Raw genomic sequence first — 21,683 nt, forward strand, 5'->3', positions numbered from 1 at the left:
ACACGTCTGTTTGAAACAACATCACAACATTCTACACCTTTACAAACCAACACACGTATGTTTAAAACAACATCACAACATTCTTCACCCTCAGAAACCCAACATGTCTATCTGAAACAACATTCTTCACCTTGACAAACCAACACACGTCTGTTTGAAACAACATCACAACATTCTTCACCTTGACAAACCCACACACGTCTGTTTGAAACAACATCACAACATTCTACACCTTTACAAACCAACACACGTCTGTCTAAAACAACATCACAACGTTCTTCACCTTGACAAACCAACACACGTCTGTATAAAACAGCATCACAACGTTCTTCACCCTTAGAAACCAACTTGTCTATCTGAAACAACATCACAACATTCTTCACCTTGACAGACCCACACACGTCTGTTTGAAACAACATCACAACATTCTACACCTTTACAAACCAACACACGTATGTTTAAAACAACATCACAACATTCTTCTTCACCAACATGTCTATCTGAAACAACATTCTTCACCTTGACAAACCCACACACGTCTGTTTGAAACAACATCACAACATTCTACACCTTTACAAACCAACACACGTCTGTCTAAATCAACATCACAACATTCTTCACCCTTAGAAACCCAACATGTCTATCTGACACAACATCACAACATTCTTCACCTTTACAAACCAACACACGTCTGTTTGAAACAACATCACAACGTTCTTCACCTTGACAAACCAACACACGTCTGTCTAAAACAACATCACAGCATTATTCACTTTGACAAACCAGCACACGTCTGTATGAAACAACATCACAACATTCTTCACCTTGACAAACCAACACACGTCTGTATAAAACAGCATCACAACGTTCTTCACCCTTAGAAACCAGCATGTCTATCTGAAACAACATCACAACATTCTTCACCCTTAGAAACCCAATATGTCTATTTGAAACAACATCACAACATTCTTCACCCTGACAAACCCAGACACGTCTGTTTGAAACAATATCACAACCTTCTACACCTTTACAAACCCACACACGTCTGTCTAAAAGAAAACCACAACATTCTTCATCTTGTAAAACTGACACACGTCTGTCAGAAGGAAAGAACTATAAATAAAATTTATTGCTCTATGTGATTTTGATTTTCACCCCAAATTCGATCTACAAGGTACAACGACTTATGTTGACAGCTGACAGGAGTGACTTTGGGGCTGCAACCTGAGTTTGGAGTCCAGAAGTATTGAGTTTCCTCAAACATTGGCTGTATTGACCTGCAGCCTTAAGCAAAATCTTTAATAGTAAAAATTCGCTGCACGTGTTTAAAAGTTCATCTGAACCGAGGAATGATTTGTGTTGGATGTCTTGACACATTAGCTTGTGTTGTTGATTTTCATGTCCACAGCAAGTTGCTTATAATATACTATATGATAGGTAAACTGAAGCACATTCATGAGAAATACGCTTTGAATAACGATTATATTATAGAAGGTGATCCTGTTTTGGTCGCATCTTGATATCTTGGTGGTTGTATCTACTGCAATTTAGTACAATCTTTAATTTGAAACTTAGACAGGACATGTGATTATTTTTTCCGAGAATAAAGAAATGTAGTGGCTTTTGTGTGGTATAATGTTATTTGTCTAAAATCACTAACTTTTCAACATTATAGAAGAAAGCGGCCATATCAGAGCAGCAGCAGAAGTGACACATCCGTGTATACCGGGAGTTTGCAATAGCGATGAAGTATGCGTAGTGAACAGAGACTGTTCTCACGGTCGGCCATGTTTTCCTTACAAATGCCTGCCAGGTAGGTGTCGCAACTGAATTAAAACTAGTAATGTTGTTTTTTATAAAATATTAGTAACAAATTGATATTTTTGATAATTTCAGTTATAATCTTTAATTTCTTATACAAAATAAATTCCTTTCAAATATGAGACTTCTTGACTACTTCAGGTAACACAACGAGCTAATCATAGTTTAGTTTGCTGTTAATAAGCACAAAGCTACACAGTTGGCTATCTGTGCTGTGTCAAGCAAGGGTATCGAAACCTGTTGTGAGTCTTGAGACTCATCGATGAGCCACTAGAGGGCTAAACATGTAGATATTTCAACCACAGTATGTTGGTTGATAAGAAATAAAAGCAGATCTAATACGGACACGTTAAACTACCCGTGTCCCACCGGTAGATTTGTATCATTCGGGTATGGTTCAGCACAGAGAACACCTAAAAGTTACCTTCTTATAGACCATTTACAACGGATAAAGATGTGGTGGGAACTTTACAGGTTAGTAACGTTTTTATACGTGTTTAGTTGAAAGTAAAGCCACAATAAGCTATCTGATGTGTCCACTGCACGAAATCAAGCCTTTTTTCTTCATGGATCACGTACTTTGTGTTTTTAGGATGCAAGTTAGGAGAAATATCTCATCTCGTCGTTCCCTTAGGATCGTACGTTCGAGTTCCGGAAGTGTCACATGAATATCACTGCCTGAAAGAGCAACAGATCTGTAAATGTTCATCCTCGGGCGAACTAGAAGAATGCGTCAGTCTGCCATGTGTAACTCAGAGAAACTGCTGGTTGAGAGAAAAGAAGATACGTAAGTTTTTGCCCTCAGTGCATAAATATAGTATCATATGTTTTCTGCTGACATGTGACTTTCAGCATGTATATAACGTATATTGTTAGAACAGATACGATAAATGGTTATCTCGAGAATATATGAAACAGTGTGGAAGAGGTTTTGATACGTGATGGCAAGAAATCCAATTGAAGTAAAAATATATCTCAAAACGATTGGTATATGTATTAAAACTTTTATTAAAATAAAGTAGAGAACAACGTTTCAAAGGTTTTAATACCCATACCAACCGTTTTGAGATACAGTGGTTTTGGTAGCTTAAAACCTTTGCTTCGTAAAAGTAGGGAAAATATATATCACTAGATGGCGACTGAAGGAATGACTGTGAAGAAAACGAGTTTCTACTTGGGGTGGCCCGGCATGGCCTAGCGCGTAAGGCGTGCGACTCGAAATCCGAGGGTCGCGGGTTCGCGCCCGCGTCGCGCTAAACATGCTCGCCCTCCCAACCGTGGGGGTGTATAATGTGACGGTCAATCCCACTATTCGTTGGTAAAAGAGTAGCCCAAGAGTTGGCGGTGGGTGGTGATGAGCCTTCCCTCTAGTCTTACACTGCTAAATTAGGGACGGCTAGCACAGATAGCCCTCGAGTAGCGAAATTCCCAAACAAACAAACAAACAAACAAACAAACAAACAATCTACTTGGGGTATAAAATATCAAGGATTCAAGAGTTAAAAACAACAACAAATGTTTCTTTCAATAGCGAAATTGATAGTCACATGATGTATTTATGTGATGCGGTTAATTATTCACTATATCTGAAACTTTTTATGTGCATATCCTAGCTCACAGTTCTCGCTTCTACATCAGCTGTAATAAGTGTATATGTTTCTCTGGCGAGACCGTGTGTTCTCAGCGATCTTGTCCTGATAATACACAGCTGGAACAATCCTCTGTTACTGGTAAGCTCAGTAAAATATGTTTCCTTCCTTTAAAACAATTCTGTTATTTTACGTAAATGATTTTAATCTTGCCCTTGGAACATAACGTACAAGATGACAAGTGCTGTTGGACTGTCCGGAATAGTGTATAACTTCACAAAATTCAGTTACATCATAAGGGAAAAATAAACTGAATATATTCAGGATATACTTCAAAGACCCAAAACAGATAACATATTGCTTCCATAACGGAACCGAACGCGGCCCTGTAGTTAATGTGTTGAACTGTCGGTCTGAGATTCAGTGGTTCAGATCCCATTATTAACCCAGAGGCTTATTAACAATAACAGTTAAATCCCACTGTTTGATCTTACAAGGGTAGTCTAAGGGTTGGCATGGTGTTGACTTGTTGCCTTTTATTTTATCAATCACATCAAAGTTAGGGACGGCTTGTGCTGATAATCACGTGTAGCTTTGCTCGAAAAAACCCATCAAACAGACAATTCTTTTAGTCAGCGACGTGTGTGCGGAATTATAACGCTAGAATCCGGGTTTCGATAGCTATGGTGGGCAGTACACAGATTGCACACTGTGTAGCTTTGTGCTTAACTTCAAAACAACAACAATAGTAATACAAATAAATATGTGGAACACACCCTACAATTTTATACCTACGACACGTTATCAATAACCGTTATATTGTCAAGGATAAGAATAACCTGATGATAACCTTAGCAGATCGAAACTTTACTACTTGTTTCGTGATTCAAATTAAAGTTTTTTTATTATTTGTATCTGTCGTTTCAGCTGTATATTTACTCAAGTGGGTTCCTCGACTGTGAGATAAGAGTTATATACCACCAGGACTACTTTAGAGGAATTAGGCCTGTCTCATTGTTATCAACTGTAGTAATTTCTTTGTAGGTAGAAAAGATTGCGGGTCGAAATGATGATATTTATGATGTATCAGGATGTTCTATGGGATATGACATCAAAATGTTTAGTATATTAGACAGTATAATTTGAATAATATAAATTTCGGTTTTAGGTGGTAGAGTAAATCAGTCAGTGTGTTTAGGTTTTTGGATTTGTGTTAACTAAAACGCATAATGAGTTACATTATACAAATAAGTCGAGTTTTTAAGTTAATGTAGTGCAGTTTGCATCATTTGTAAATGTGGCCTAAAATTAACACAGTATTCAAGAGTGTACAAACTGGAAAGGAAAAATAAGCCAATTTGTTATTATTTATTTTGACTATATTCTGAATTATTTTCACCAGATAATTTGAAAGAACCCGTTAACAAAAAACAAACAATGTAACAACAATACAAGTTGAAGGTAATGTCAAATGACAAGATATCCCGTTCCAAAGCTGGTGCTGTTTTTTGAAACATTTTTGGTTGTTCTCGTCGCTTGAACGCAAAGCTAGACAATGGGGCTAGGTGTTTCCTGTCCACCGCGAGAAATAAAATCCCGGATTTTATCATTGTAATTACCTTAACTTACCACTGACCCACCAAAGGAATTTAACTTGTGCAAGGCTTACCTTCACCCTCTAAACTGTTTTCTTGTTTATAACTTATTATTATGTTGTTATTTGTTTCTCTTCTTATCATTTATATCGTAATTTAACTTAAAAAAAAAAACATTAATCGAGGTTGTTATCAGAGTACAAGTGTATCTTATGTTCAATGTTAATTATAAGTTTCATGATCAAATATAGGAGCCTTTACATTATAACATCGGATAAGTACCAATATATTTATAATAGATACAGCAAATAAACAAAATGTTTATTAAATGGGCATTGAAAAGTTTAAATATCAATAATCATACTTGTCAAAACAGTGAAAGTTTCATAATTATTTTTAATTTAATTTCCAAATGTAACCGTATTTCTAGCTCATTGTTTAGAATATAAACACGTTTTTCAGGCCTACCTTGTAACTGCCCTAGGCATTACGTCCCCGTGTGTGGAATTAATGGCAAGACGTATCCTAGCGCATGCTCAGCCAGGTATTTATTTTATAGGTATCGCTGTAAAATAGTAACACGTAATTATGTTTATTTATGATAATACATTCAATAAATAAAATCGTTATTATATTTATCACTTTAAACTTATGAATATTTTCTCCTCCGACATGATTTAGTAGAAGTGTATTTTGTTGTGGCTGTGAAAATGTGTGAACTAAAATACGAATGCTGTAAACATACTTTTAGTGCTAAACATTTATGTCGCGACTGTGCAGTAGAACTGTTATAATGAAGTGTTATTTCTTCTAAACACCCGTATTACTCCTTAAAAATAATCCACTCAATAAATAAAGTTATATTTGTTTATTCTGGTACTTGTTTTTGTTTCCAACACTCACAATAGAAATATTTTTCCCTCTGAAACTGGTATCAGAACATCTTTGCCATTCTTTATTTCGAGACCTTCAGAATGTTTTGTGATAATTTTTGAATAAGTATTGTTCTTATTTATTTATTTTGAATTTAGTTCCTAAATTTACCGCTGACCAAGTTTTTGGTCTAACCACGTTTTTAATCTAACAGTTTGCAAAACAACTCGAGTAGTTCTGTGGCTTAATGGTAAGTCTGAAGGTTTATAATGCTAGAAACAGGATTTCGATACTTTCGATACTTGTGGTGGGCATAATACAAACAAATCATTGTGTGGCTTAAAGCTGAACAACAGACACACTAGATATTAATAGCCATAATTTAGATCGAAGTGTTTATTATTTTGATAACGTCCTTAGAATATTAATATCAGCTTACGGTTTGCGAGCCTTTGATAGTTTTGTATGTTTTTCTGTTACAGATGCGGTGGTCTTCAAGATAACCAGTTTCATTTCGGGGCCTGCTCCTCCGTTGACCCTTGTGAACCTGATCCTTGTCCTCAGTATCAGAAGTAGGATATATTTTTACGAATCAACCAAGTTCGTTTTTCATCTAGCGTAAATACGTCGCAATGTGCGTGAAAAAGTCTATGGAATTATATATTTATTTCCAACATTTATTAAAACATAATAAGTACGCCCTCTGGAGGCATACAGTAGATGATCCTCGTATATTACGTGCCAGTAGATCCCTCCCAAAAATTAAAGTAACATTGGTGGGTTTGTTTGATTGTTTGTAGTTAAGCACAAAGCTACAGAAAGAGATATCTGTGCTCTGCCTACCACGAGTTTCGAAACCCTGTATTGTAAGTGCTCAGACATACCGCTGTGCCACTGGGAGGCTATAACTGGTAGAACTAACTGCAACATTAGTGGTATGTTATTATCGTTTGTTTTTGAATTTCGCGCAAAGCTACACGAGGACTATCTATGCTAGCCGTCCCAAATTTAGCAGTGTAAGACTAGTGGGATTGACCGTGACATTATAATACCCCTTCGGCTGAAAGGGCGAGCATGTTTGGTGTGACGGAAATTCGAACCCGCGACCGTCAGATTACGAGTCGAATGCTTTAACCACCTGGCCATGCCGGTCCCTGGCATGTTATTGAGGATCGTACAACTAACGAATTTATGGATCCTCCCCTCCAAAAAACAACAACAAAACAGTTGGTGTATAAATAATTTGGAAAAAGGGATACAAACACAGGTGTGTTTTTATGAACACCTCGAAAGGATCTTGGGTTCATTAAATCTTACGTTTATCATTCTTTTCTCTGCTTTGGAGACTCACATACAGTTTACGAACTTGCAATGCTAAAATTTGGGACTCTATTCCCCCCACAGTGGACACAGCAGATAGTCCAGTGTGGTTTTGTTCTAGCATGAACTTGTATATAGTTATCTTACCCACAGTTGTAAATATTTTACCTCTTCGTTCTTGTAATTTTTATTTATATAAAATTAATCTTGAATTTCATGTACACGTTTTTATAACAGGTGTGTTCGTAAACCAAGAGTATGTCTAAATTACAGACATCAGAAATGTAGCCAGTACGAATGTGGTAAGCTATGCTGTTTAAATATATATGGACTTCACGTCTAGTAGGCTATTAATTTTATAACGTGTAGTTAGTTCTCTCATGCACTGAAAAATTTATAAGTGATATTTTAGAGAACAAAACATTCCATTATTAAGACCAGTGAATTATTTACGCATACATTAAAATGTTCACGAGAATAAAGTTTCAATCGTGAAAGTAATTATTTCACGTTCATCAGTTTCGTAAAAATTTCAACTTACATGTTAAAGCTGTTCGAACTTTTGCGAGGCTATTCGAGATAGTGAAATACATAATGAATGGAGTGATAAAATTATTGAAATAAGAAATACAACTTTTATTTCCTAAGTACGTAATAAACAAAACAAATTGAACATGTTTTTTACGTATTCTTTCCCCAGTTTCATCTCGTACAGATTGCAGTGGGTTGTCTATCTCTCCAGTGTGTGATAGTGAGAATAATGAACATTTAAACCTGTGTTGGTTGTTAAAAAAGAAGAAAATTCTAGCTTATCACGGGAAGTGCTTGGTAAGTTTTTTCTTACTCGCTTTACTTGTTTTCAAGTGAACGGTTCTGTTGCTTATGTCACATTTTTGGAGTCAACTTGATTCTATGGTTTTGTTTGTTTGTTTGTTTGTTTATTTTGAATTTCGCGCAAAGCTACACGAGGTCAATCTGCGCTAGCCGTTCCTAATTTAGCAGCGTGAGACTAGAGGGAAGACAGCTAGTCGTCATCTCCCACCGCCAACTCTTGGGCTACTCTTTTACCAACGAATGGTGGGACTGACCGTAACATTACAACGCCCCCACGGCTGAAAAGGCGAACATGTTAAATTACGAATCGAGTGCCTTAACCACCTCGCCATGCCGGGCCTCACCTTGTTTGAGCCAACTAGATTCTATCTCTTTCTCTGGAGATTTGGGTATCATATGTACCTTGGAGGGTCAAGTGCTCTTTGACCTCTTCCTCCTTCCTTTACTTATATGGTCATGCAGTGTTGGTCGGTGTTAGTACTGCTTTAGAATCAGAGTGAGCTGAGTTTCTCCGACCCTTTTCAGGGCAATGTCCATGTACTGGTATACATTTACAGATATTATTTTGCCCTATAAGTAGGAAGTCTAGTCTGATGGTGGCCTTTTTTCCCCTCCCTTATATGTTATTAATTTATTTATTTATTTTTATGTTTAAAATATATATTGACCGTGGAGAGGTGTTTAGGACTAACTTCATCATGTATGAGGCACATATCTAGTTTGCATAATAATTCATTTTTCATCCATTTTTTATCAATATACGTTATTGTACTATGTAGGAGCCCATCTGGTATGGTTGGTATGTTTGTGTATGAATTTAGATGATGTTTCTCTGGGAACTCTATATGATGTTGTGAGGAGTGTGTTTTGTATTGCTTGTAGTTTGGTTTTAATTGTTTTGTCACTTACAGTAATCCAAGCTGGAGCTGCATAGTTAATTACTGGTCTAATATATGTTTTGTAAATTTTTAGTATGTTGTCTATTGATGCTCTACTGTTCTTACCAGACTCTTAGCATAGTTGGTTCTTCGCCAGACTTTTGATTTCGTTTACATGGTTTATCGATGTTAATTTTGAGTCATAGGTTAGACCTGGAAATTTTGCCGATGTGGCAGTCTGAAGTAGTGTTCCATTCATGTATATTTCAGGATGTAGTTTTTGTATTTTGTCAGCTTTGTAAAGACGACAAGTTGTGTTTTTACTGTGCTTATTTTTGTTCTGTATTTTTGACAGTATTCACTCGTTCTGTTTAGTTGCGGTTGTATGTTAGTGGCTGCTATTGTTGGTTTTGCAGCACTTTTTCAGACTGCCACATCATCAGCGAACTGTGAAGAGATTCCATGATTAGGATCCTTCAATGGCATATTGTTTACATACATGATGAAGGGTATAGGACTAACAACCCCTCCCTGAGAGACACCAGCTTCTGGAGTAAAATACTGAGATTACATTTTTCTGTTTTCTAAAAAAGTTAGATAACCAGCGAATAATTCCACGCGGTAGTTCCATTTCATTCATACGGAACCTTAGATTATCGTGCCATACAGTATCAAATGCTTTCTCAACGTCAAGAAAGCAGGCGACAGTGCATTGTTTTTTGTTAAAACTATTATCTCTTCAGTTAGTCCGACTAAGTGGTCGGTTGTTTGTCTAAATTTTCTGAATCCATTTTGTTCTTCTGATGATTTTGATCTTATCTCCAAGAATGTGTAGAGTCTGTTACTGATTATTCTTTCAAGAATTTTTCCTATACAGCTGGTCAGGCTGATTGGTCAGTAGCTATTAGGTTTATCTGCTGGCTTTTCTTCCTTATGGAACATTAATATATTAGCAAGCTTCCAAAAAAACTGGTATGTATCCTGAGGATAGTGATAAGTTAAAAAGTGCTTTTAGATGGTCAAACAATTTCAGAGTGCCCTTTTATTTTAGGAGGATGACTTGTATCTCATCTTCATCCGGAGAGTTGTTTTGTTTTTTATTGGTTCAAGAAGTTCATGTATGAATATTTCTTACGTCAGGATCGTGTCTTCATAGTTTGTTATGTGTCTTGTGTTTGTTTCAGATATACTTGTTGGAAAATTGGTTCAAATTGTTCTTTATTGTTTAGTATATAATTTGTGACTTTGTTGTAAAAATAAGTATTCATATCTGAATCAGTATGTTTTAAATGTATTCTGTAGTTGGTCTTTGAAAGTTTCGGCTTTGTATTTATTTGTGTTCAAGTGCAGGATATTTCTTTACAGCTGAATCGTCGTTTTATCGTTTAATGTTGAGCAGAAATTGCCCCATTTATCTTGTTTTTGTAGTTTTATTTGTTCTCTGATGTGATTTCTTATATTGTTTATTTGTGTTTTTGTTTTTCTGTCTCTTGTTATTATGAATTGTCTTCTTAATTGTCTTCGTTTTTTGATTAGGGTAATTATTTGGGTATTGGGTTTCCATGTGTTATTTGTTGTTTTATGGTGTTGTTTTATTGGCTGCTTTTTGAAGGCACTCCGTTATTGTTTGACAGTAGTTGTCCAGTTCAGTATGATTTTTTACTTTTTCTATAACGTCATTAGGTGACTGATTGTCTAATTCTTTTTTATAGTGTTGCAAATTTGTTTTATTCTAATCGAGTTTATCATTTCTGTAGGTTGTATTTTTATGGGGGGTGAGATCGAAGACGCAATATATTAGTAAATGGTCGCTATCAACATCATTTCCTACCTGAAATTTTATTAGCTTCTAGCTCATATTGTGTGTGCTAAGACACAAATCTAGTATGTCACTGGTGTTAGGAGCAAAATTTGTGTTACATAGTGTTATTGTTTGTGTAGTTGCATCCAAAGTTAACATCTTTACTGTTAAGATCTCCAATGACTATAGGGTTATGGTTGTGGGAAAAGATGTTGTTGAGTGATGCTATGTCTAGTTACTTATGTGGTGAACAGTATATTCCTGCTATTGTCACGTTTGTTGTATTTACTAACAGAATATCCACAGTAACATGTTCGTTATTACTGCTCATACTGATTTCTGTGACTGATATATCTATTTTATATAGCATCATTACGCCTCTATTTTCATCGTTTTTGTTTATTCTGTCTTTCCTTATTGTTATGTAATTTGATATCTTAAATCTATTGCTGTTGTAAATTGAAGCTTCGCTTACTGTTATAATGTGGGGTTTAGTTTCTTGTTTAAGGTCTTCGATCTTATTTTCATTGGAAGCTATCGCACCTTGGATGTTGTTATACACACTGTGAACTTTGTGTTGTCAGTAGGTGTCCTGTAAGTGTTGTTATTACGTGTTTTCTCAGGATGTTGATTATCGTATCAATATAGTTGGTTGTTTTATTTGGTTTTGTGTATTATGTTATAAATTCTGTGATTATATCTTTGAATATGGTAGTCAATAGGCTTGTTTTGACAGGTGTGTTAGCGTTTGTTTCTTGGAGCGAAGTATTGTTTTCTTGTAATTTTTGTGTTTGTATTGAAATGTTATTTTCTTGTGTAATATTACTTTGTTCTTGCTGTTTTGTTTCTTTTTAATATTTGTGCATACGTTGTTTTAGATGTTTTGCTAACTTCTGTTGTTGTGTCTGTTGCGTACTTGTGTTAGGTTGTTCCTGTTCTGTCATTGTTGTTCTTATGTGATATATACGTTGTTTTATTTGTTTGTATTTGTCACATCCTTTGTAATTTGTTTTGTGGGTTTGTCCACAGTTACAGCATTTAGGTGTTTCTTGTTCCTTTTTGCATTGAGAGATATGGTGTTCCCTGCCATAGCCGCAGCACCTCGGTGTTGCTAGACATGCGCAGAAACGTGCCCATATCTTAGATAATTGTAGCACTGGGTTACAATTACCGGAGTTTTTAATTGTTTAACTTGGTAGCTTTGATACCAAAGCATTATTCCATTATTTATGAGGTTTTGTGTGTTGTAGTTGTTATTCATGTCAATTCGTATTAAATTTGTAGGTGCTTGTGTTTTTTGGGAAATTATTCGTTGTATATTTGTGTGTGGTATATTTTGTTCGTCCAGTGCTTGTGTAATGGTGCAAGGACTTATAGTTTGGTGAACCCCTCTTACGACTGTGGATTTAGGCTGCAGCTTACTGCCTGGTAGGTGAATTTTGATTTTACCAGGTTTAAAAGCGTCTGCCGGTTATTCCCTCAATAGTCTATTTAGGTCAGCAGCCTCTTGTCCTCGAAAAGTTTGTTTTGTTTTTGTTTGTTTTTGAATTAAGCACAAAGCTACACAATGGCCTATCTGTGCTCTGCCCACCACGGGTATCGAAACCCGGTTTGTAGTGTATAAGTCCGCAGATATACCACTGTGCTACTGGGGGCTGTTCTCGAAAAAGGACACCGCCTCTGGGCCAACGCTTGATACTAACAATAGAAGCTTGCGGTTTGCAGCGTTTGACCTATCCCAAGTAGAGGTTGATTGTACTGATCTGGTATACCTTCAGCTATCACCGAGTATTATACAGTCTTTGTTTTTTGCAATATGTTACTACTTAGTGTTTTTTTCTTTTTGTGGTGAATTTTGATTTTTTTCCTCCTTTTGGATGTAACTATTGTAAGTTTTGTCGTTCGCCCAGCTAGAAAAATTTAGCTTTTATTCCTTTATGGTCGAGGGAGCCTACTATCAGTCTTTTGTTTTAGAAATCACGAAAAACACGCCTGTCTTGTATCTCACTCTGACTAAAGTGTGGATTTTATGGTTTTGTTTGTTTGGTTGTTTTGAATTTCGCGCAAAGCTACACGAGGGCTATCTGCGCTAGCCGTCCCTAATTTAGCAGTATAAGACTAGTGGGAAGGCAGCTAGTCATCACCATCCACCGCCAACTCTTGGGCTACTCCTTTACCAACGAATAGTGGAATTGACCGTCACATTACAACGCCCCCACGGCTGAAAGGGCGAACATGTTTGGCGTGACGGGGATTCGAACCCGCGACCCTTAGATTACGAGTCCAGTGCCTTAACCATCAATCAGACCATACAAGGCTGATTCTATGTTCTCTTCCTTTTTTGATTGGTGACAAATGCAACAAACAAAATCAAAGGAACGGTTATTTTCGCCGTGAAAGAGAAATATTTGGGTGGTTCGTGTTTTAGCCAAACAACCTTCATTGGGCAGTCTGTTATGTTATCACTTAAAGAAACGCATGAAGTTATTGTGAAGTGATTCAAACGTACTGAATTTCTTTACACATTCTTATCATTCGTCCAATAGCATAGTTGCTTTGTAGTCCAAACCTACCAGTCTTTGTTTATTATTACCACAATCCTTTACACAGAATATTGAAGAGATAAAACAATACTTTTTAATAAATAGGACAAAAAGACTTGTAATAACAGTAAAATTAGGTTTTTGGGGATGTTTTGTTATTTTTTTCAAAATTTGTAGTACATGCTGAAGGGACATCTTGGCAATGAAGTCAGAAAATGTTTTAAAAAGAACCCTTATTGTTCGGGAAACAATAAAAACGTTACTATTATTATTTGGGAAGTTAAGATATTATATCAAAACTGATTTAAATTCTTCCATGCTGTTTACTGTTTAATAATGAAACCATATTATTGTTGCAAAATTTATAAAGTTAATTAATGTTAAAGAAATACAACAGAAATGTTGACAGAAATTATAAGTTACCCCAATTGTCAGAATACAATGTGTTATACTTAGGAAGAATATTTGTTTCCTTTACAGGAACGTTGCACTCTTCTGGGTTTAGTATGTGGACACAGTGGAGAAACATACCAAAGCGAATGTGCAGCATGGGCTGACCACTCTACGGTGGACTACACTGGACCTTGTGTAACTGTGGGCACTTTTAGGCGTCAGTTATTGCTATTCATTGGTTGTTTTTATATTTCGTAGGCACGGGTTGATTTATTTGTTCGAAATTTGGCCCTGCTGGAAAGCTATGGTGTGCTAACCCTAATTATTCATTTGTACCAGATTTTTGCACAAGCTACGTAAGAAGCATTTGCACACAGCCACCCTACTTTTGAATTGATAGACTAGACAGCTAGTAAGGAACACCCTCTGCCAACTCTTGGGCTGATTTTATTAAAACCAAATATGTGAGATTTCACCGTCACTTGTATACTGCAAACACGATCCTAAAGTGCGGAGTGAGTTTCTGTGGCATTAGGATGGGAACCATGAATCTTCAGATTAACAGCCGGGGCATGCTAATTATTAGGCTACGCCATACAAATTCTTAAACCCCTAAGAATCTGTGTTTCGTTTTTAGAAAAGAAACTTTGTTTCAATTCATCCTTTCCTCGTGTATATAATTTTTGTTTAAATACGTGCAATAAAACTACATATAAACAGTGTAATTTATGGCCAGAGTCACTATATTGTGACTGAAACTACAAAATAATTGCATGATCCATGTGTACCTGGTAAAAAGACTTCTAAAAAGTAGTGTATTAAATATTGTTAGAAAGGGCAGTATTAGGGTTAACAGTAGTGAACTTAATTGTGAAGACCTTAATGTATTGATCAACAGATTTCAGCCACAGGCTTATGTAGATGAGGAACTTTGGGGAAGAGGTAAAGCAAAAGGAAGAGAGAATATTGATTATAAATTTAAAAAGTTTATAGTTATAGGTGACTCCTTGACACGGGATACTGTGGGGTAAATAAGGAAAAAAAAGAGTTAGATTATGCTACGCTGGGACACGGAAAACATAACTGACAGAGAAACGTATAATGAAGAGAACTAGCAACAATGTAGTTTTCGTTGTAAACGTAGGAGCTAAAGTTATAGGGAAGAGCAAGTCACAGGAGATAATTAATTAGTTACAAGGGATCGATTAAAGCATTTAAAGCCAAAGGCTATAAATTAATTGTGTCAGGAACAATGCCAAGAATTAATTGTAGAGATGAAAGTTTGAGTAGGTCATTAGGGTTAACTGTTAGGCTGAAATTAATATGTAAGGAACAGCAGAGCAGGTTAGCTGGTTGGATTTGTAGGATCAGTTCAGTGGGAGGAGGGTTTTTTTTTTTGGAATGGATAGTTTACATTTAAGTAGAAAAAGGTCTGGATGTTTGTCAGGGCTATTAACTCAGTTGTAAGGGAAATTTTAAACTAGGACCAGACAGTGATGGGGACAAAGATAAGCTAAATGAAACTATTTTTGAGATGTATAGGAGAGTTTAGCATTGGAAATCAATGTAAAATTAGTAATAATAATAGGCTTAATTGTTACTGTTGTAATGTTAGAAGTATAAGGAATAAAATAGATGAGTTTAGGGCACTGGTAGAAATAGAAAATTTTGATATAATGGAAATAGCTGAAACAAGGTTAAATGTGGATGATTTTGATGACATATTTCTTTTAAATAAATGGTTATAGGTTATTTAATAGTGACAAAGTAGTAAAGAAAGAGGCTGGAGTTATTTTATACGCAAAATGAGAGTTATATCCTGTTGAAGTTGGGAATATTACATTAAGGATAATAGCAAGGAGATTTAATCAACTTCCGTTTTTCTTAGTGGATAACAAGGGAAAAACTCTTAGCAGAAATTTGTTACAGACCACCAGATGAAACTGATTAAATTTGTGAGAAACTGTATGGTGAGATAATTTCAATTGTTATTATAGCCATAATTATAGGTGATTTTAATTTCAGACATTGAGTAGGGAATGCTAGAGTCAAACCATGAGAGGGAAAGGTTTCTGGAAACTTTTCAAAATGGACTTCTTCACCAATTGGTTAAGGAACCAACTAGAAATAATTTTATTTTAGATTTATTGTTAACTTCTAACAGTTGCAGCGTTTATATGCAAAAACGGCTCGTTTGGGTTGAGAAAATATTTTACATAGAAGAGCGAACAACGTTTCGACCTTCTTCGGTCATCGTCAGGTTCACAAAGAAAGAGGTAACTGACCGGAAGCTGACCACATGTTTGAAAGGGGTTGTGTAACTGAGTGTCGGAATGTAGAGGGCGGTATTAGATATTTGAATATATAATTTTATTTATGTTATTATATTTACTAATATATCTCACGAATCAAAAAATCACGAAACCATATACAGCTGTATACCATATATTCCTGACATCAGCAAACAAATAACCAACATTTGGCTAAAACTAGTAACAAAATATGACATTCCAGTTAATACCAAATTTATTCAAAAACCAGGCACAAAACTGAGGTCTATACAATGTGAAAACTACACTGACAAACACCACACCAACATTATTTATAAAATACAATGTGATAACTGCCACGACTTCTATATTGGAGAAACAAGTAGAAAAATGGAAACCAGATTCAAAGAACATAAAAAGTCACCTTCACACGTTTTCGAACACTGCAAGTCAAATAAACACAACATAACCATAGAAAACACTCAAATTCTAAATAAAGAAACAAACATAAACAAACGCAAAATTAAAGAAGCCTTACTTATACAACAACTTAAACCCAAAATAAACCAATATAAAGGAACGCCTTTATACCTATATTAATATAATAAAATAAATAAAATTATAATATTCAAATATCTAATACCGCCCTCTACATTCCGACACTCAGTTACACAACCCCTTTCAAACATGTGGTCAGCTTCCGGTCAGTTACCTCTTTCTTTGTGAACCTGACGATGACCGAAGAAGGTCGAAACGTTGTTCGCTCTTCTAGGTAAAATATTTTCTCAACCCAAACGAGCCGTTTTTTGCATATAAATTTCTCAACAAGTGGATTTCTCGACATCACTGAGTTGCAGCGTTTCCCCTTTATTTAATGTGAGCTGTACTTCATAAAGGCTTAACTAACGTTAGGCCTAAAACAAGCGAACCCAATAGATTTCGGTCCCTGTGGTTAGAATTCTGTCATATTATTCTAGAAAACTTGCATTTAAAGAAGTGGTGTAAGTAATAAAGATATTAATTTGATCGCAAATGTTTTTCTGGTCTCTGTTAGTGTTACAGTAATTGTAGAATAGTAAGGATCAGAAATGTACATACCATAGTAACAGGCGTAGAATTGATAAGGAGCTTTGGAAGTAAAGTAGAAACAGAGACATTTTTGAAGACTAAATTAACTTTTTGTAATCACACAATTTTCAGAGTTTATCCTATAAGTTACGTCTATTATTTTTTTTTTTGTGTTGCAGGAAACAAAATTAGAGACTTTGGTTGTAGTGGTGTTCATTGTCCAAAATTATCACCTCATTGCACAGGTGTTGTTCCGCCAGGTGGCTGCTGTCCTGTCTGTGGTGAGAGTTAGTCTAATGCATAATGTTTTTATCAGGATAGTCGTTGCAAAATGCGCTAGGCTACTCGAGGGCTATCTGCACTAGCCGTCCTTAATCTAAAAGCGATAGAGTAGAGGGAGGGGACCTAATTAACACCACCCCACGCCATCTCTTTGGCTACTCTTTTTCCAATAAAAAGTGGGACTGACCGTAACATTATAGTGTCCATATGGCTGAAAGGGTGTGCATGTTCAGTGACAGCATTCGAAATTGAGACCCGTAAATTGCGAGTCAAGTGTCCTAACAACCAGCATACAGAGATTGGCAAAGAGTATCATGAATTACGTTTCTGTCATCTCAGTCTTTAAGCCTACCAGTGGCACAGCTGTATGTATACAGACTTAGACCGCTAGAAACTGAGTTTCGATAATCGTAGTGGGCAGAGCACAGATAGCCTATTGTGTAGCTTTGTGCTTAACTTAAATAAACAACCAGTCTCAAAGTGATCAGATTAAATATTTCATAATATGTATTGTTTGAAGATAATGATCCGGTTACAATAGAAATGGAACGTGCGAGTGTTGATTGCTGTATTTCGGAATATCTCATTACATTAGTTTTACATCATCATTGTTAACATAAACCTTTTAAAGATACAGCTGATAAAAGCCGACAGCAGGCGTATCATTAGAGATCTTTAAGCTTTACACTTGTGATAAAAAACATGGTTGATATCACGGAAATTTAAAGATTCGGCGTCTTTGCTGTTACGTAAAAACGATTATTTTTGTTTGAGCTAAAAATGCAGGGCAAAGGCAGTTAAATCTGACAAAATGTAACTGCGTTAAGCGTCATTAAAGTGTTAAATTTTGTGAGACTATGGTGTAACGATAGATCTACATTTTAAAAATAAAGTTTCTGTTTTGGCGCTGTCAGATAAAAATAAATAAGTGAATAACAGATTAGTGATAGTAGTCCAATGTCTAATATTTTATTATTTCTTCTTCAGGTGGCGTTATCACTCTCCTTTTCAGCGGATCTCAAGCAGACACAATCTTAAGCGCGGTGCAAGAAATTACTCCAGTTGTTGTCCAAGCTATTGCTGAGAGACTGCGCAGTTACGTGAAAGTTACTGAATGCGACCTCTTTGCCTTTCTTAGTTTAGAATCTGAAGTGGTTGTCATAGTAACCCCCGTCACCACGTTTCCCACTTCTTTACAAGTTGAAGCTTGCGTAAAAGAAACTGAAAAAGTAAAGACATTGGTTGAAATGGGCAGCCCTGCTGTTTTAACGGACTTATCTTTGTCTCTGTTTCTCGCTGCTTCTCTCGAGGGCCCTCTACCAGAGGAAGCTACAGTCGGCTCTCTAACATCCAGCCACGTTCAAGTTCCTGAGCTTACAGCAGCCACTCTCTTCTGTGGGCTAATTTTACAACATTTATTACTTTGTGTATAGTGACCTGACAGAGATAAGAGTGACTTTCTGACCCCGGAAAAAAACCAAAAAAAACTCTAACAGTTAACATTTGTATAGAATAAAACTTTGAAAAAAAAAGAAAACTATTTCCTTCCTTTATACACCTATCTGTATATATAATATATAATTTATATGTAAAGGTGGTGAGATAACCAGTTATGTGTTGGAATATGTGAACGATATTGATTTTAGTCGTGTTACAATTACTTTTACTGTATGAAATGTGATGTGAACGTTCGTGTATTGATTTCCTATCTCTGATTGCACTAGAAACAGATAGTTTCGTGTTTCTTTTCCTATCCATACATTTTCCAGGTGGTTAGGGCGCTAGACTTGTAATCTAAAGGTCGCTGGTTCGAATCCCCGTCGCACCAAATATTCTCGTCTTTTTAATCTTGGGGGCTTTATAATGTCCCGATACATTCCACTATTCGTTGGTAAAAGAACAGCCCAGGAGTTGGCGGTGGATGGTGATGACTGGCTGCCTTCTCGCTTAGTCTTACACTGCTAAATTAGGAACGGCTAGCACAGACGGCCCGGCATGGCCTAGCGCGTAAGGCGTGCGACTCGTAATCCGAGGGTCGCGGGTTCGCGCCCCCGTCGCGCTAAACATGCTCGCCCTCCCAGCCGTGGGGGTGTATAATGTGACGGTCAATCCCACTATTCGTTGGTAAAGAGTAGCCCCAGAGTTGGCGGTAGGTAGTGATGACTAGTTGCCTTCCCTCTAGTCTTACACTGCTAAATTAGAGACGGCTAGCACAGATAGCCCTCGAGTAGCTTTGTGCGAAATTTCCAAACAAAAAGCTAGCACAGATAGCCCTCGTGAAGCTCCGCGCGAAATTCAAAACCAAACTTCAGTGTTCTCGCTTTTCAAATGTTCTGTTTCAAATCTATGAACAAAACATCTTGTAATGTTACGGTTATCGGTTAGAGAATCTGGTGGGGATTTTTGTATGTAAAAGTTTTCAATTTGCTTATAGCTCATCGATTTTAAATACCATGTTATCACCATATTGCTTGACATAGCAATAATTATGGAAAGAACTATCTTTTTAAACATTCGTAAGACAGAAGTAATAAAAACGTTGCCTGCCCCCTAATTGCACAGCGTTATGTTTACGGACTTGTAACGTTACAATCCGGGTTTCAATAGCTGTGGTATGCAGTACACAGATAGCTCATTGTGTATCTTTGTGCTTAACTACAAACAAATTATTCACGACAAGTCCCTAGAGCAGTTACTAATCTGCAACTCCGCCTAGTGGCACAGTGGTATGTCTGCGGACTTATAATGTTAGAATCTGGGTTTCGATATTCCTGATAGGCATAGCTCATTGTTTAACTTTGTGTTTAACTTAAAAACAGCAACAAAGTTATTTCTCCAGTAGCTCATACCGTTTAAAACTGGGTTTCGATACTTACTGTGTTTGCCGCACAGATAATCCATTGTATATCTTTGCGCTTAACGACAAACAAAGAAATAAAAGCTATATTGTTTCCTGCTCTTATAACTGCTTTTTGAAGGGCGACACCGAGAACATTTTAAAATACTTATTTCATGTGTGCCATCCGATAATTCTGCGGTAGAGGGCTTATAACACTAAACAATCAGGGTTCGACCTCCGGAAAGGTGGTTTATTGTACAATTTCGTGTTTTCACAACAAACAAATTCAAACAGTTGGCCAACTTATATTTTTAGTGTTAGAATTTGAAGACTCAAAAAACTTTTGAACAGAAAAGATTAAAAAAACCCGGATTGTTTGTTTTGAATTTCGCGCAAAGCTACACGAGGGCTATCTGTGCTAGCCGTCCCTAATTTAGCAGTGTAAGACTAGAGGGAAAGCAGCTAGTCATCACTACCCACCGCCAATTTTTGGGCTACTATTTTACCAACGAATAGTGGGATTGAGCGTCACATTATAACGCCCCCACGACTGAAAGGGCGAGCATGTTTGGTGCGACTGGGATTTGAACCCACGACCCTCAGATTACGAGTCGAACGCCTTAACCCACCTGGCTATGCAGAGCGCATTTATTGAAATACGTGTATTTTATAATTGTACGAAACTTTCACAGTACATGTTACAGGAATTGGGTTATAGAAACGATTAGACTTTTGTAAAATGTACTTTTTTTTTAACTTCATGAAGCTTAAACTAATTAATGAAAATATTTAACAAAAGTGAAACATGTAGCCATGTAGTCAAGACGAAATCTCATGGAAAATCAGAACTGTTGTAAATGTATCTTTAACTGTTTCATTTTTACGCTTGTAGGTAAACAACTCTCCCAGTGATTGGTTTAATGTTAGATAAATTGTAGAAAGAGAAGTATATTTTAGTATTTCATTACCTATACCTGAAACTGGTATACGTTTGGAAATTGAAAAATAACATAATTTATTCTACAAAGTTTCAAACTGTAGTGGCAGTGCCCATGAAAGTGAAACATTGTCATAGAGAGGCCAATATCATTGAAGATATGTGTGTCCCTGATAATGAATTATTATGTGTCCGTGAGAGAGAAGCAGTATCATAGAGGGGGGGGGGCATGTATGTGCCCAGGATACTGTATCAGTGTCACATAGGAGGTATACATGTGCCCAAGACAGAGAAGAAGTATCATAGAGGGGAACCTATTTGCTCCCAGGATACTATCGTCGTCGTGACGATCTCTCGAGGTCGAGGATGATGGCTCTTCAAGTTCATACATGAGTCCGGAGATGGCTAATGAAACGAATCCTTGCTGGGCAGGTCTGTTCAGAGAGAAGGAGAGGTTTGAGCAGTAGCTGGCGTTGTTTTATCTTCTCTCGCTTTTCTTCAAAATATTGTCTTCTTGATGACTCAAATAATTCTGCTCCCTGATGGATAAGGGATCTCCAGGTGGTTTGGTCGTGAGCGAGAGTTTATCAGTTGTTAACATCAATGTTACAGCTTTTGAGTGTTGTCTTCAGGCCATCCT

At 36.6% G+C, this 21,683-nt stretch overlaps 1 protein-coding gene across 1 annotated transcript in view; it reads left to right on the plus strand.

Annotated features, from left to right (window-relative positions):
- Positions 1–18,875, plus strand: part of LOC143251613 (reversion-inducing cysteine-rich protein with Kazal motifs-like) — a 93,592-nt gene extending 74,717 nt beyond the window's left edge. The window contains exons 13-22 of the mRNA XM_076502882.1: positions 1,676–1,813; positions 2,414–2,608; positions 3,435–3,551; positions 5,468–5,549; positions 6,361–6,450; positions 7,436–7,500; positions 7,899–8,026; positions 13,735–13,902; positions 16,972–17,266; positions 18,255–18,875. Of these exons, the coding sequence (XP_076358997.1) occupies positions 1,676–1,813; positions 2,414–2,608; positions 3,435–3,551; positions 5,468–5,549; positions 6,361–6,450; positions 7,436–7,500; positions 7,899–8,026; positions 13,735–13,902; positions 16,972–17,266; positions 18,255–18,700 (1,724 nt within the window). The 3' untranslated portion in view covers positions 18,701–18,875. The remainder of the gene's footprint in view (positions 1–1,675; positions 1,814–2,413; positions 2,609–3,434; positions 3,552–5,467; positions 5,550–6,360; positions 6,451–7,435; positions 7,501–7,898; positions 8,027–13,734; positions 13,903–16,971; positions 17,267–18,254) is intronic.
- The last annotated feature ends 2,808 nt before the right edge of the window (positions 18,876–21,683 follow it).

This window comes from Tachypleus tridentatus, chromosome 6 (genome assembly GCF_004210375.1).
Source record: "Tachypleus tridentatus isolate NWPU-2018 chromosome 6, ASM421037v1, whole genome shotgun sequence".
NCBI lineage: Eukaryota > Metazoa > Arthropoda > Merostomata > Xiphosura > Limulidae > Tachypleus > Tachypleus tridentatus.